Raw genomic sequence first — 13,980 nt, forward strand, 5'->3', positions numbered from 1 at the left:
TGTCAGTGGCTTTAAATCAAACAGATATTTTTGTCTTGATTACGACCGTGCAGTGTTAAATGACAACTTGGCCAAGTCACACTCATTATATGGGCTTTGCATACGTGAAGTTGGATTCAAGCATCTGAGCAAACGCAGCATTTAGGGAGTGCTGTGTCCAAATGTGAACAGGGCCAGCGGGAGTACTCAAGCACCTGCAGATGAATATCTGCTCTCCCAGAAACACAGACAGGCCGACGACCCGAGGACAGATGTCTTTCTGAAACAGGGACAAAAGAATTCGTCTGGAGAAAAGAGCTATTCTCATAAACTCATTTTGAAGAATCTAGGCTGCAACAATTATGGTAATCCTGGCTCAAATATCTGACCCTGCGAACAGACAAGTTTCTCATTATAGCAACAAAAGGCAGAGATATGCAGGGCAGGGAAAAGGCGCTTTTGTGCAGTATATCTGAGCTTAAATGACTACCTTACTACTGTTATTGTCCAGGGCAGTGGGTTATGAATGGATCTCCAATGTCAACTTCACTGTTAGAAGTTCTATGTTTAATTTGGTAATGCATTTGTGATCTTCAAAAATCAACCTAGAAACTGTATTCATCTCTTAAGTCAGTGAGAAAAACTTAATACCACTGTTTTGTTTGGGTGGAAAATCGAAAAAGTAGGCTATAAAGCCCATTCCCTTCCTAGGCTATAGGATTTCAATCAGATTTGGGAAACAAATCCTCATTCCAAATTCCAAAATCTGATTGACTTTATGATAAGGGTTAGGTTAATAGCAATGATTGACTGGCAAACAACTAACATCTAACTTTAATGTAATATCTGTTTAACTTCTGTTCTTTAAGATGAAGAGACAAACAATTTGCGAACACACTCACGTGCTGAGAATATAAGCTACTCTGAAAAGAAATGACCATACTCTCTTCTGGGGGCGTGAGGGATGGCAGAATTTAACTAAGATTCCTGACCTGTCAGACGGACATTCCTCTCACGCATGATAACGAGCTAACTCACCTGTAGACCAGTAGGAAGCCACTTGACCAACAACCAAGAACATTTTGGAAGAAGTTAATTGTTACGGGAACATTTATTTTTTAACATGTAAAATGACTCCGGTGGAGTGAATTCAATCGCGCGCAATGACTGTTACATGGAGTTTATTCACAATTCTGAGTTTGATAGGTTATACGGAATCAAAGTGCTCTCCAACCTCTTATTACAAAAATTGTTGGATTAGACGATTTCCTGGCCTTTATATCGACGTTGAAGAGTCTCAAAGAAGAGGTGCCCAACTTCTCAATTTTTACCAAGAGGAGACAGCGCTGAAATGCAGCAGAACATGTTGCCTCACGCGAAACTGTAAGTTGACTCACGTTATAGCCTATAGCCTAAACTGCGTGTAGTATGGAGAAGTTATCATGACGAATTGAGGCTACTTTATTTATAGCCAGTGAAACCTACAGAACAGTACATCATCTTAAAATTATACATAGGCTACAGCTATTATTTGACTTAGGCTATAACTGTGCCAACATATTAACTCGCATGTGTTGTATAATACGTCGGATCTCTCCCTCAGAATATTTACTCATATTTTCTCCTGCATACGCCAGTCTCCTGTAACCTGGCCGTGTTCCACTACAATACATCTCAAGAGACAGTCAACTGTTTCCATCTCCACTGCCCCTCATTAGAAAGCTGCATCCTTCGACAGAGGCGCAATGCCATCTTATACAATGTCACAAAAGGTGAGCCAAACTGTATGTATTATTAGGCCTATTGCTAATGTAAGTTGTTGCTGAAGTAGGATATGTATCTTTCATTTTGAAAGGCTTTTTTGTACATGTACTGGGATAGGAGCGGTTTGTCCAGGTCTTCTCATTTACGGTATTGTAGCAATTATTGTAGCAGTATTGTAGCAGAGTTATACTTTGCTTTTCTTTGCTTTTTCTGACATGCATTACTTAGTGTGATGTCACTGTGTTGTGTATAAAAACATAAACTGGTACCTGACCAAGTCTTTATCATAGGTGTGGATCCTGACCTCTTGGTATTTGGCAAATCCTTCACCACAAACCTACGTCTGTGGCCACACATGGCTTCCTCCAGACTTAATGCCTCTGAGCCACTGGCCTCAGATAAGCGCCAGTTCAACCGCCCACCCATCCAGCCTCCAACCCCTGTACCAGCTAAAGGGCAAACAACGTTTCCACAGAGCTCTACAAAAGTTTCTACCTCTTCGACAAGACATACACAACCCACACAGGAGCCACTCAATGCCTCCACAGCCTCCATCGCTCCCACAACCCTGACCAGTGGGAGGACCCAGCCTTTAAGCTCAACTTCTTCCCAAGGATTAACTTCAGGGCCACATAAACTAACCACACCATGGCACAATACGAAACCAACATCCCAACATGAAACTCCAGTTCCACAGAGCATTATAGCATCTCTCCATCAAATGACCCCATTATCGACGCATCAAACACCAGCTTCCCTGCACGCAAACCCATTGCGGCAACACACAACTCCTCCTACCCGTCATGCAACTTCTGAACCACCTACAACCAAATCACCACTGTTCACAGAGGCAAGAAACCCTACCACCATGGCTGCTCCTGCCAACATTGATGGTGGCCAGCTGTACCCCAATGACACTAAAGGCTACGTCAGTCGGAACCACACATCTGGAGAGGTTCCGGAATCTGGGGACTTGTCACCGGTGTGGCACCTGGCAGCAAACACACTGCTGATTGCCGCGGCAACCTGTTCGGCTGTGCTGGTGGGCTGCTGCTGCAGTGTGGTGGTGGCTGTGAGCTGGAGGGGTCGAAGGAGGAAGAAGGGCCGATACAGGACATCCTGGAGGGGAAAGAAGGGCTCCATGCGCCTAGTCAAGTATGTTATCGTCCGGGAGAGCTTGTGAGACAGATAGCATATGTACATAGTAAGCTGCTATGAATGACTCGAAATGCCCACTCTACTTGTGCATTCTCTAAAGATCCTTCAACATCCCTCCCCACCCCTCTGTTGACACAATTATTTTAAACTTTCCCCTCAGAGGATTAAAGGGTGAATTGGGTTTAGGGTGTGCGTGTTGACAATCTTCTGCACCATATACTGACTATTCTAAAACAATCTGATACCATCACAAGAAAAGCAATGGAACATTTCAGGATTTGTCTAAAAGAAACAAACCAACATCGTTAATCTGTAAGCGCCCCTACGGATTAGTTCAAGCACTCTGCACAGTATTCCTAAAAATGATGCTGACTTTCAGTGGTCTAATGTTGTAGTAGATTCTGGCTTTGATATGTTTCTTTTAGTAACAGATCTTACAGACTCGTGTAATTCAGTGAATGCTTTTCAGATCACAAACCTGCAATAAATCTTCTCTTTGTAAGCAAAAATAAATCTTATAAATTCTAAATAAAATTGATTTTGCATGGCTACTGTAGTTCAAGTTGTGAGAAAACAATTCCAATGTCTCAAGGTGGGGAAGTATTATTCTGAGTTAATGATTTTCAGGCAGCCACTTGTCAGTAGCACTCTTGAGTGGTCATTTACAGGCAGAGAGATGATTCGATCTCATCTTGGCTGACCCATGCGGTGATGCAGCGGAGTGAGATCAAGCTGAAGAGGGCAGGCTTGATGGAGCGTGGTCTGTGTGTGTGCTCCAAGTACTCAGATGGGGCCTTCCAAGCAAGACGAGGCACCGTTACAAAACCCAGGTCTATTCACAAAGCAGTGCCAGAATGCCAAGGCGGACTGGGAAGAGTGGGAGTGGTGGTTACGCTGGCCAAGGTCTTCACACGCAGACTTTGAGAGCAAAGTGCCGGAAACCTCGTCATTGGGCATCACATTTCTCCACTCCCAGAATTACATGGGCCAGAACAGAAACTTTGGGTCGCCTTGTATTCTTCACCAGATATCACTGAAAGCATCCTTTCAGCAGAGTGTTGGTCAGGTGAAACATGAGCTCTGTTCAATATAGCAAGAGAGTGACTACCAGATAGCATAGGCAGTGTACACAGCATACTTATGACCATGCTGAATGAAAGGATCATCATGACCATTCAGACCACTGGCTTAGTATCGAGAGCAGAAAAACACTTAATCACAATAAGGTTTCACAGAAATTTATTTTAAATACACAATGTATCAGTATGAGGGATTTGTATACACTTTGAATACTTCTGGCACCCCTTGCCCACAGTCAGTCCAAACTGAAATGACAACGTCCTAGTATTGGTCTTAATGGGGATGGTGACTACAACCACTTACTGTAGTCACTACCAGGCAGTTCCAACCCAAAGCATTTTACAGTAACCCAGTCTGTTCTTGTCTGTTTTGCCCATTGGTTGGAGCGCTCGTCAGTTAGATGTTCAAAAGCTTCTTCACAGCCTCCCGGTACTGTAGCATGTTCTCCTCCGTCCCACCCTCGTTCTTCAGACGCGTGACCGAGTCCCGATACTCCTGCACCTCGGGCCGGCCGAGCAGCTCCTCGCGCACAGCGCTGGGGTCCTCCTCGCCTTCCGAGGTGGCTCGCATACGCTGTAGCGTGTCCAGAACGTTCTTCTGGGACGGGCTGCCCTCCCAATGGTACTCCTCCATGTCCTCACGGGTTTTCTCGGCTTCCCATGCCTCTGTTTTCTAGATAGGTTAAGAGCAAGACAACACATCCAATTAACACTGTACCATCTTCACGCTTATAAAATATATAGGACCATGCTTTAAAAGGCAAGATGCAATAGTATACAGAGTGTACAAACACTTTTTAGACGTCACAATCTATCAAAGTTAATGAAATGCACAAAAGTATGATAAAAGGGTAATGAAAACAATCCTGAATGACTACTGAACATTTATATCATTATATCAAAAAAAGGAAGCGGTCGGACGGCCCTTTTAGGCTAACGCCAATCAGGCACTCTGCTCGGGGCGAAGGTGAGGCCATGCGATATGAAGAGTGTTAGGGCACACTTCCGCGCTAGCGCTTCAACTCTCAGAAGAGCGCCTCTCACAGTGATAGTGTTTCGCTATATGTGGGGCTCTCTCCACAGCTTGCTCCAGGCCCCAGCACACATTCTCCGCTGGACAAAAGCGTTCTTTGTGCGGGGACTTGCCTAGTGCTGGCCCGTCATAACGTGCCCTCCCGGCGCAGAGCCCTCTCCACAGCCCAGGTGTTTAGCTTTAATGAGGATCATTACATCTATAGGGTTCCTCAGAGCCAGACTGACCCCACGACCTCCGAAGATAATCCTTCCGTTCTTCTCGTCTCCTCTTATCCCGCATAACCTCGGGGCCACGGTCAGAAAGTGACGGCCTTCAGTCGTATGGAGGCAGACAGGTGCGATTTGGGCAATTCTCGGCAATCCAATTAGAACTGTGCCGGCCCATTGACAACAGCCAATTCTGCCTCCAGTGACTGGCAATTTGGAGGACTCTGAATCAATTCAAAGTGATTGCCATTTAACATTTAAAGCTGAGGGAATAATTGCGGACTTCGGTGGAGTGAAGTGGCCCTTAACGAGGGGGATACTGGCGAGTGGAAGCCAGTGCTGATGGAGAAATGGCTGCTCCCGGAGCTCTTCTCCCTGTTGGCTTGAACGGCGGTGCAAGATTAGCACACCGCTGTGTTAGCCATCGGAGACGCTTTCAAGGCGGCCCACAGATAGAATCGCCCCAACAGCCCGCAAACAATCGGCCCCTTTGTGCGCTCGCCTTCCCCACGACCAACACACTGTCACTCTACCTGCGCCCATCAACTTGCAGGCAACACTGTGCTGGCCTTTGTGCGTGCAAAAGGCCATCGGACAGTGATCCACTTCCCGACTGAGGTGCCCTTTTTCCTATTTTATCCCTTTCTTTTTTGCAGAAAACAAAACACAAACTGTGGCATTTTCCCAATGAACTACACTTTTGCTGCAAAGAGAGGGTCTGCACAACAGACACTGATGCCCATGGGAGGTGAACGCTCATTCACACAGCAGGTCGCCTGTTACTCTAATTGATCTCCACACAGGTACTCTAGGATTAACAGGCCCTTGTCGCAGCCTTTGGTGGCGGGATTCCGTTTCCTGTTTTCATCAGAAAAGGTCAGCAGCACAAAGCCCTTGATCTGCTATCCCGCATCTTAAGTCATGTAAATACATCCAAATGTCAGGGCACTTACAGAGGCACCACTGCACCGTAATCACTGCTTCACATTAATTAGCATTTAAGAGCTGCGCTCTACTCCTTAGTCAGGCATTGTGAATCAGAAGCGACCCAATGATAAAATTGCCTTGCTTAAATTACAAACACCTCAGACGTGTTGGCTGAATTATTTAATGGCTATTTGGTTACTGTCTGGTTGAATGGAATAATTGCAGTAAACTCTATAGCTTCTCTGACATGTTACTGCGGTTCTTATGCTGCCTTGGCTCACAAATCACCCCCCTTCACTCTCACAGTAGACTTTCCATTCTCAAGTTGCGTGAAGGATGCGATCGGAGTGGTTCACAGCAGGAGGCATCACTCAGATTTGTCTATGGCTCTAGTATCAGAAAATGACCAAGTGAGTGATGACTGTGGTGTCTATCGGGAGCTGCTCTAGAGGAGAGGCATATACTGTACTAGCTGCTAGCATACCATAAGTATACAGAAATCCTGAAGTGAAATGCAATACATTTTTCAAAGAAATTTAAAACACCACCACAGCGATTTTCATACGGGAAGCCTTTCTTAGCCAACTTTGGAGCAGTGATTTTAATGTATTGATCAGGGGATATACCCATCTAATCCTACTTGCACAGACATTTGAAGTTTATCTACAAAAAAATGTCATCTTTGCACATACAGTATAAGGAGATCCAGGTGCTTGGGATTTTTTCCTTTGGGAAAATAACATTGGGATTTTGAATATTCGCACCTAAAACTCTCACGGTGACGAAGAAGTTTGAAATGCGGAAGTTTTGCCCTACACATTTTTGTCATCTGACTTTAACTGGGTGTTTGGTACGTTAAAACAGAGCACTTTGCTACATGAGAGCTAACTTGTAGTGCAATGTCATTGTTTCATTGCTATTCATTGTTTAAAAAAATAGTTACAAAACTCATTGAATACCTTGTAAAATCACGATTACTACATTTTAATACCTTTGAAATTGCCTTTATTTTTGCTAAGATGATTAAAAAAGATGGTGGAAGGACATGTAGGAATGTTTTGTGCCGCTCCTCACTTCAACCTCATACTCTATGCCATTTCTTTTCACTCCCCTAGAGGGTCAAGAGGTGAGAGCGGCTGGCATGGAAAAGACGAGCTCCCCTCTGCAGCGTCCCCAGTTAAACTTTCATGGGAGTGGGGCCACAAAGGACATGAATGGGGGACCTGCTGAAATATTCATGCCTGCACTGAAAGGCAGAATAAAGGGCTTTCTGTGTGCGTACACATAACGCGTTTAATGTATATCCAACTCTACCACCAACATAGACTGGGCCATCTCCAGTGTCGTCGCTTCATCCAGACATTCTGAATATAATTAGTGCACTCAAATGCTCTTATCATGATGATCTCAGAAACAGATCATGTGAAGAGGCAAGTCTTTTAATGTTACATTTTAGTTTGTTCAGAGGTTTATTAAAACTACTATTAAGACATCAGGTTGCACATACGTGGTCTCTACAATGATGTACACTTGTTTCGTCATTTGACAAGTTTGACAGAACATGAAGGACATGAGAGAATTGAACACTTACCCAAGACTCATGATAAAGCACGGTCAGGAGGTACATGGCATAATCATAATTCTGCTGTCGTAAAGGGCAACTGAGAAGAGGAAGAATTGTATGTTAACATTATGTTACTGTGTAGCGCAAGTATGAGGATGCTTTTAAATCATATTAATGAATGCCTACCAGTCTGTGACAATGGTGAGTGTATCTGTCTCCGTGCAATATCGGTCCCCCACCAACTTGATCATCTTTCTTCTTGCATGATCATCTAAATTCAGACTAGACAGCTTCAGCTGCAGAGGACAGAAAACAAATAGGCATACGGTTACAAAAATGCATGTGATTCCTGCTCTGATGTTGGACTAAAATTGGACCATCCAGGGACAGAAGTGATACGTGAAATGCGCTATGTTTGTAGTGGTTGTCTAATGTGTCTTGATGTCTGTACAGGAACGCTGTGCGAATACGCCGCTCTGTCTGGCACCTGGCTATTTTGTGTCAGTTTAATTATTTGCTTTTTGTATCTTTTTCTTTTTCTTGTTTTATTATTTTGATTATTGTTGTTATATGTTTTGTGACTCAGGGCATTGCTGTAAAAGAGCTTGATGCTCAGTCAATTTTCCCTGAATAAAAAACGGTTGATGATGATGATGATGATACTGGGCCACCATACTGGGCCACCACTCCCATCCATCCACCCCCTCTATGATAAGCTGTTAGACTGGGTAAACCCAGCCTGATCTGCTGGCGATTTGGATTTCGCCCTGCAGCTCAGGCTGGAAACCTGCACATCTATTTCTCCTGCTTCCTGTCCACGTTTGCTGGGTCCAATCACAAACTGGCTTATCCACCAGGCGCACCCGTTGGTCTGATTGGTTGAAGGACAATCCAAGTGTACAGAGTCATTTGAACTATGCCCATTGATCACGCCTGTTATGCAGTAGAGATAAATCGCAGAATAATATTCAATCTTAAAAGAAGAAAAAGCTTGAAAATGTATCTTAGTATGGTGATAGCCAGACTATAAACCCAGCCCCATCTGCCCGTGATTTGATTTGGCCCTGAAACTCAGGCTGGAAACCCCCAAATTTTCCTATCCTACTTCTGTTACAAATTAGTGGGGACCAGTCATAAACTGGCTTATCCACCTGGCACACTAGGATCGTTGGTCTGACTGGTTGAAGGACTATCCAAATGCATCACACCTCTTGTGCAGTATAAAATACAGAGCAGACTCCCCAGACATAAAAGATTGAGCTTGGTCTGGTGATAACCAGGTTAATAAGCTGTGGCAGATCAGCCAGGCTCATCTCCCCTACATGAAGGATGGTGCCAGGCAGCAGGTGGTTCTCTATACTGAACCACATCAGGCTATACAACACTCAGGGTGATGCTCATGCCTGACACAATAAAGTTCCATAGTGCGTCCTATACATTATCCCTTACATAGTGCAATACCAGATCATCCTGAGCGTGCACTGGCAATGTCAGAGATGTCATGATTATGTATACTGTACATGTATATTATAAAATCAATACATCATCTGTCTTATGATGAATAGGTATATGAGTTTTCCCTCTTCTTCAGACCTGTACACAAATAGTCAACAGGTCATCCATAAGCCCATTGTTAGGCCAACCCTGACCCATACAATAAATCCCTGATGAGTTGAAAACTTATTTACAGGGATTCCACAGCTTAGTGGAGCGGTAAGTGCTCTCCCTGGGGAGGGAAAACAAAAGGGATTACAGCATACATATGCCTGGGGATTGTGACAGCAGAATCTACACCCTACACAGTCGTGCAAACCTATGGATGAGGGAGGGCAAGTCTATTTGCGTGGAGCCAGCCAGGTGTGTGCATGTGATTGGTCCCGAAGTACTAAGGATGCCGTTTTCAGTGACAGCTTTGCTAGACCGAGCTGAGCAGTTCTAAGTGTTTCAGTGGGGGCCTGGCCCTCTTGCTCCTGTGGGATTTATCCTACAATCTGACTTCTGATCAACCCCCCTCCTCTCCACGCCCCAAAATCCTAGACTAATCCATCAGGATTAATGGTTGAAACAATTCCTGCATCGGGGTCGCAATCTTCTGGCAAGTGCCAGTGGAGCAGATGGTGTTTGATTCATGTTCAAGTCAGATATATGAACCAATCTATTGTCCCTACTTGCAAAACTGAGGATGAAAACAATTAACACTGTTCAAAATGTTGGGTGTGAAGAAACATGCTGCCTGAATCAATAACTCACAGAGCCCACATGTAGCTGCACTTTGATTGATGAGGTCATATCAAACATTATTTTAGGTTTTTTTCTGATAGGAATGACAGATGACAGATGATAGGAATGACAGATTATTCCAATATTATTCCAATATCTGTCATTCCAGATTATTATTGGAATAATAATAATTTGGGTCTTTTTTCATTATTCAACGTCACAACGATTCATTGACGCAAAAACAGACAAGACACGTTCAGGAAAGAGGCACACAATCATACGCAACAGACCTCTTAGAGGTGCAAGCAACCTGACCTTAGCTGTACTGAAAGATGTTGCAGAGAACTTAAATGTGTCCAATAGGCACCTTCGCTCACCCCCTAGCATTCCGAATTACACCGTTTTCAGCCGAGCTTGCAGTAGGCTTGCAGCTTCCTGTTGGCCATATGATGTATGCAGCTAAATCGCTATTTTTAAAGGAATACGCCACCCAAAAATGAAATTAAGCTAGTCTCGGTCACCCCCAGAGTTAGAACAGTGAAAAAAACCCGGTTAAAATCCGTCCGGGCATTCTCCTGCTTTGGGAGCAGCGATGTTAGCTTTAGCTTAGCACAGTTGCTGTAGATGAAGGGTGTCAGTGAGCACGTCCTCCAAAAAAGTGACCGAGACGTCTACATTTTTTTCTAAATATATCTTGGGAGCCGTGTGTTCAAAACGAGTACAAATCATAATGCAAAATCGAACGAGACTATTACCTGGGCAGATCTTTACTTGGAACTATATTCAGCCTCATCGCCGACGAAGCACCGCTAGCTAGGCGCAAAGTTCTCACGTAGCACCACTTGTGAAGTTCCAGTCGAATCTAGTTGGGAGTTTACAAGACTGCTACGTTAGCCCACTCTCGCAAGTCCTCGGACATGCACATTTCTAGTTTAAAAAGACTGTTTATACAAGCAGTACCTTCAAAGAATCTCGTAGAATCTTGTAATGAAGTCGCAATAAGTCGACTGATGAGCACGAACGAACAGGAAGGACATGGGAACAGATTGCAAAAGTAATTCCATAGGAAATATATAGTTATACTGTCTACATGAGCATGATGAGTACACGGTATCAACGAAGCTCAAAAGGTTTGCGATATGTTCCCATGTCCTTCCTGTTCGTTTGTGCTCATCAGTCGACTTATCGCGACTTCATTACAAGATGGCGGTCAGCGGAGAGATTCTATGAAGGTACTGCTTGTATAAACAGTCTTTTAAAATAAACTTTCTGTGCACTTCCAAAATTCTCAGTATCTCGTTTTAAATGTCAGGACCCTGACAGGACCCTCAGATGCATCTACCAATGCAGTGTGGAGTTACTTGGAACCTTTTTAATGGTTTAAAAATAGGAATTTAGCTGCATAGGCTATGTTATGCCCAACAGGTCGCTGCAAGCCTACTGCAAGCTCGGCTGATAACGGTGTAATTCGGAATGCTAGGGGGTGAGCGAAGGTGCCTATTGGACACATGCAAGTACTCGGCAACATCTTTCAGTACAGCTAAGGTCAATTTCACACCGAACTTCTCCTTTAAGTTAACTTTGAAACAGTCACCTTACTTTTGAATAGACAATAACTATAGATCATACAAGTGATGAACCTCAAAAACTCTAGACTGGAGTAACTCAACATTAGGCACGTCCAATATGTTTAGTGTTCTAAAGACAAATAGTATGGTTATGGTTACCAAACTAATAGGTAAGTACCCAGAAGTGAACACACACAGATAGCTATCAAAATTGTGTTTTCATTATACAACTAAGCACAAAAAAATGCTTTTAAAACCCTGGAGCTACTGTAGCTCCGTTCTATGTGATCTGAATGGTGTATATTTGTGTAATAGAATAAATGAGAACCTCTGACATTATTTAACAAAATCCAATCAGAATTGTACAATCACCATTCCACCAGAAAGATGTCTGATGAGTACACTAAAACACTACCGCCATCATCAAGGTTTGGGTGGTGGTGAGAGCCCCCTACATGTGAAGCGCCTTGAAGGTACGTAGAAAATTACCTACAGTACACAATGTGATGTCAAACCCACATATTAATTGATATCAAAGCAGAATTTTGTTAAAGTACACATATTCCCACATCCTCCCTCATGGACACTTACTCGGAGTGTGACTACACGGGCTTTTGGATTCCTCAGTGAAGTCCCAGCAGACACAAATTCTTTGCTCTCTACTTGTATGGGAAAATGTTTTTCACTAGCAGCTTCAGAGTCCAAACCAGCAGGCCACTCCGTGCAGAAGGCTTTGGAGAGATTACACAAAACATTCATAAATATTGTTAACTCAACATTGCGTTTCTGTTCTTGTAAGAAATGCTTGCATGTGAAGGAAAGGTACACATATTTACTAGTATGGCTAAGTTAGCATTTTTTTATACTGACAATTCAGAAAATTCTCTTACGTTTTAATTCCTCACAGTGTTTCTTAATGGCAGCAGGTGTTAAGTGCAAGAAGTTTGGAATCTGGGGGGAAAAATCCCACAAAAAAACATGTTACATTCACATATGTTATTAGAACATGTAGAAATCACTGATCAGGTAGCTGCGACCGGCCATATGGTACCTGACACTCATATGTAAATGCAGGTGTACATAACATGCAAAACCTTCAACTCAAATTGGATGCTAACAATGCAATACTACCAATATGTTTCGAAAAAAATACAAGGACCCATGAATGTTCAATAGAGATCATTCTAGTGTGCAGACATTAAAATGTATGTGACAGAATGTTACTAGTTGTACCTTAATGAGCTCCAAGTTGCCCTTCTTCTCTGGAGGTACACCTCTGTTCACTGGGTAACCCATCCTCACAGGTAAGGGTACAGCTGAAGGCTTAAACACTGCTGCAGATGGGTACACTGCTGTCCAGTCTTGGTCTTCTGACATCTTCTCTGTTCTAGGTTCTCCAGGCTATTGGAATGGAGATGTGAGAAAGGTAGAGCACTTCTGGTGCAGTGTGAAGGAGGGACTAAGTTGTGCCCCACTGCTTAATTAAAAGGTGAAACATAAAGGAATATGGATAGCAGCTACTTACATCTCGCCTTGGCTTTCTTGGTCCTCTGGGTCTGTCTGGGAAGCCTGAAAGAAAGAAAATGTTAAAACCAAGAAGACACAAGTCTCTATAGCATTGTCAACCAGCTTGTTAAGTCATTGCAATTGCTGTATGGACCATAATACTAACATTTGCTCACGAGTGTGTTAAATGATTTTTCTTGACTGTCTAATTTTCACAAACGGGTCAAAAACCAGCCCTCTATGCGTGGTACCATGTCACTTGTTTCCGTGACCGCATAATGCTGCATAACTCATCTCGCTGGAGCAGCTAACTTTGTTGACAGCCATACAGGTAACGTCAGATGTTAGCGCGCTAGCTAAGTTACTTAACTAGCGTTTTGTTAAGCGAAAAAGGATCAATGACACAATGACACATAATGTATATAATCAAAGTGATACCTTTGGCATTGGTCCCAGATAACGCTGTTGAATAAGAAGCTCCTCTGCCCAATAAATTGAATGCATAATTAGTTAAGCAGTGACCGCTTGCCCGCGTAAAGGACAACGCTGTGGTGCACATTGTGGACGCAGACATGTTGGAAAGAAGCTGAGTGAGGAACTACGGTACGAACGAAGGGACATACTTCGTCACACTATAGACGGACCACTATCAACTGGCACGGGTTTTTACCCTATGGTTTTTACGGATGGTGATAAATAAATTGAAAATAATAACTATTAAAAGTGACTTGCACAGAAAACGAATGCACAGTAATGCCATTTTCATGCGTTTAAAATTATGGCGTGCATTTTTTATGACTAAGGCATTATTTGCTGTCAGTGAACATGCACCTTATTTTCATAAGTTTGTAAGAAAAACACTTTGAGATAGTTTAGAAAGATATAACAGCTGACAGGATAGGCCTACTGCATTGTAGTAGGCTATAAGCGTGATTGACAAAATACATGATCGGTGACTTAGCCTACGTCATAC

The 13,980-nt window shown here is 43.3% G+C and overlaps 2 protein-coding genes across 2 annotated transcripts; one reads left to right on the forward strand and one right to left on the reverse strand.

Annotated features, from left to right (window-relative positions):
• The first annotated feature begins 1,142 nt into the window (after positions 1 to 1,142).
• Positions 1,143 to 3,301, forward strand: LOC134094407 (MANSC domain-containing protein 4-like). The gene is made up of 3 exons (XM_062547917.1): positions 1,143 to 1,362; positions 1,617 to 1,751; positions 2,034 to 3,301. The coding sequence occupies exons 1-3, from the start codon at positions 1,143 to 1,145 to the stop codon at positions 2,924 to 2,926; spliced, it is 1,248 nt and encodes a 415-aa protein (XP_062403901.1). The 3' UTR covers positions 2,927 to 3,301.
• Positions 3,302 to 4,129: 828 nt separating this feature from the next.
• Positions 4,130 to 13,621, reverse strand: mrps35 (mitochondrial ribosomal protein S35). Its single transcript, XM_062548227.1, has 8 exons — positions 13,446 to 13,621; positions 13,027 to 13,070; positions 12,735 to 12,902; positions 12,392 to 12,452; positions 12,093 to 12,232; positions 7,900 to 8,009; positions 7,741 to 7,810; positions 4,130 to 4,653 (listed from the first exon to the last, which is right to left on the reverse strand). Exons 1-8 carry the CDS (start codon positions 13,579 to 13,581, stop codon positions 4,378 to 4,380), a joined length of 1,005 nt encoding a protein of 334 aa, XP_062404211.1. The 5' UTR covers positions 13,582 to 13,621; the 3' UTR covers positions 4,130 to 4,377.
• Positions 13,622 to 13,980: the final 359 nt, after the last annotated feature.

This window comes from Sardina pilchardus, chromosome 10 (assembly GCF_963854185.1).
Source record: "Sardina pilchardus chromosome 10, fSarPil1.1, whole genome shotgun sequence".
In the NCBI taxonomy this organism is placed as follows: Eukaryota; Metazoa; Chordata; class Actinopteri; order Clupeiformes; family Clupeidae; genus Sardina; species Sardina pilchardus.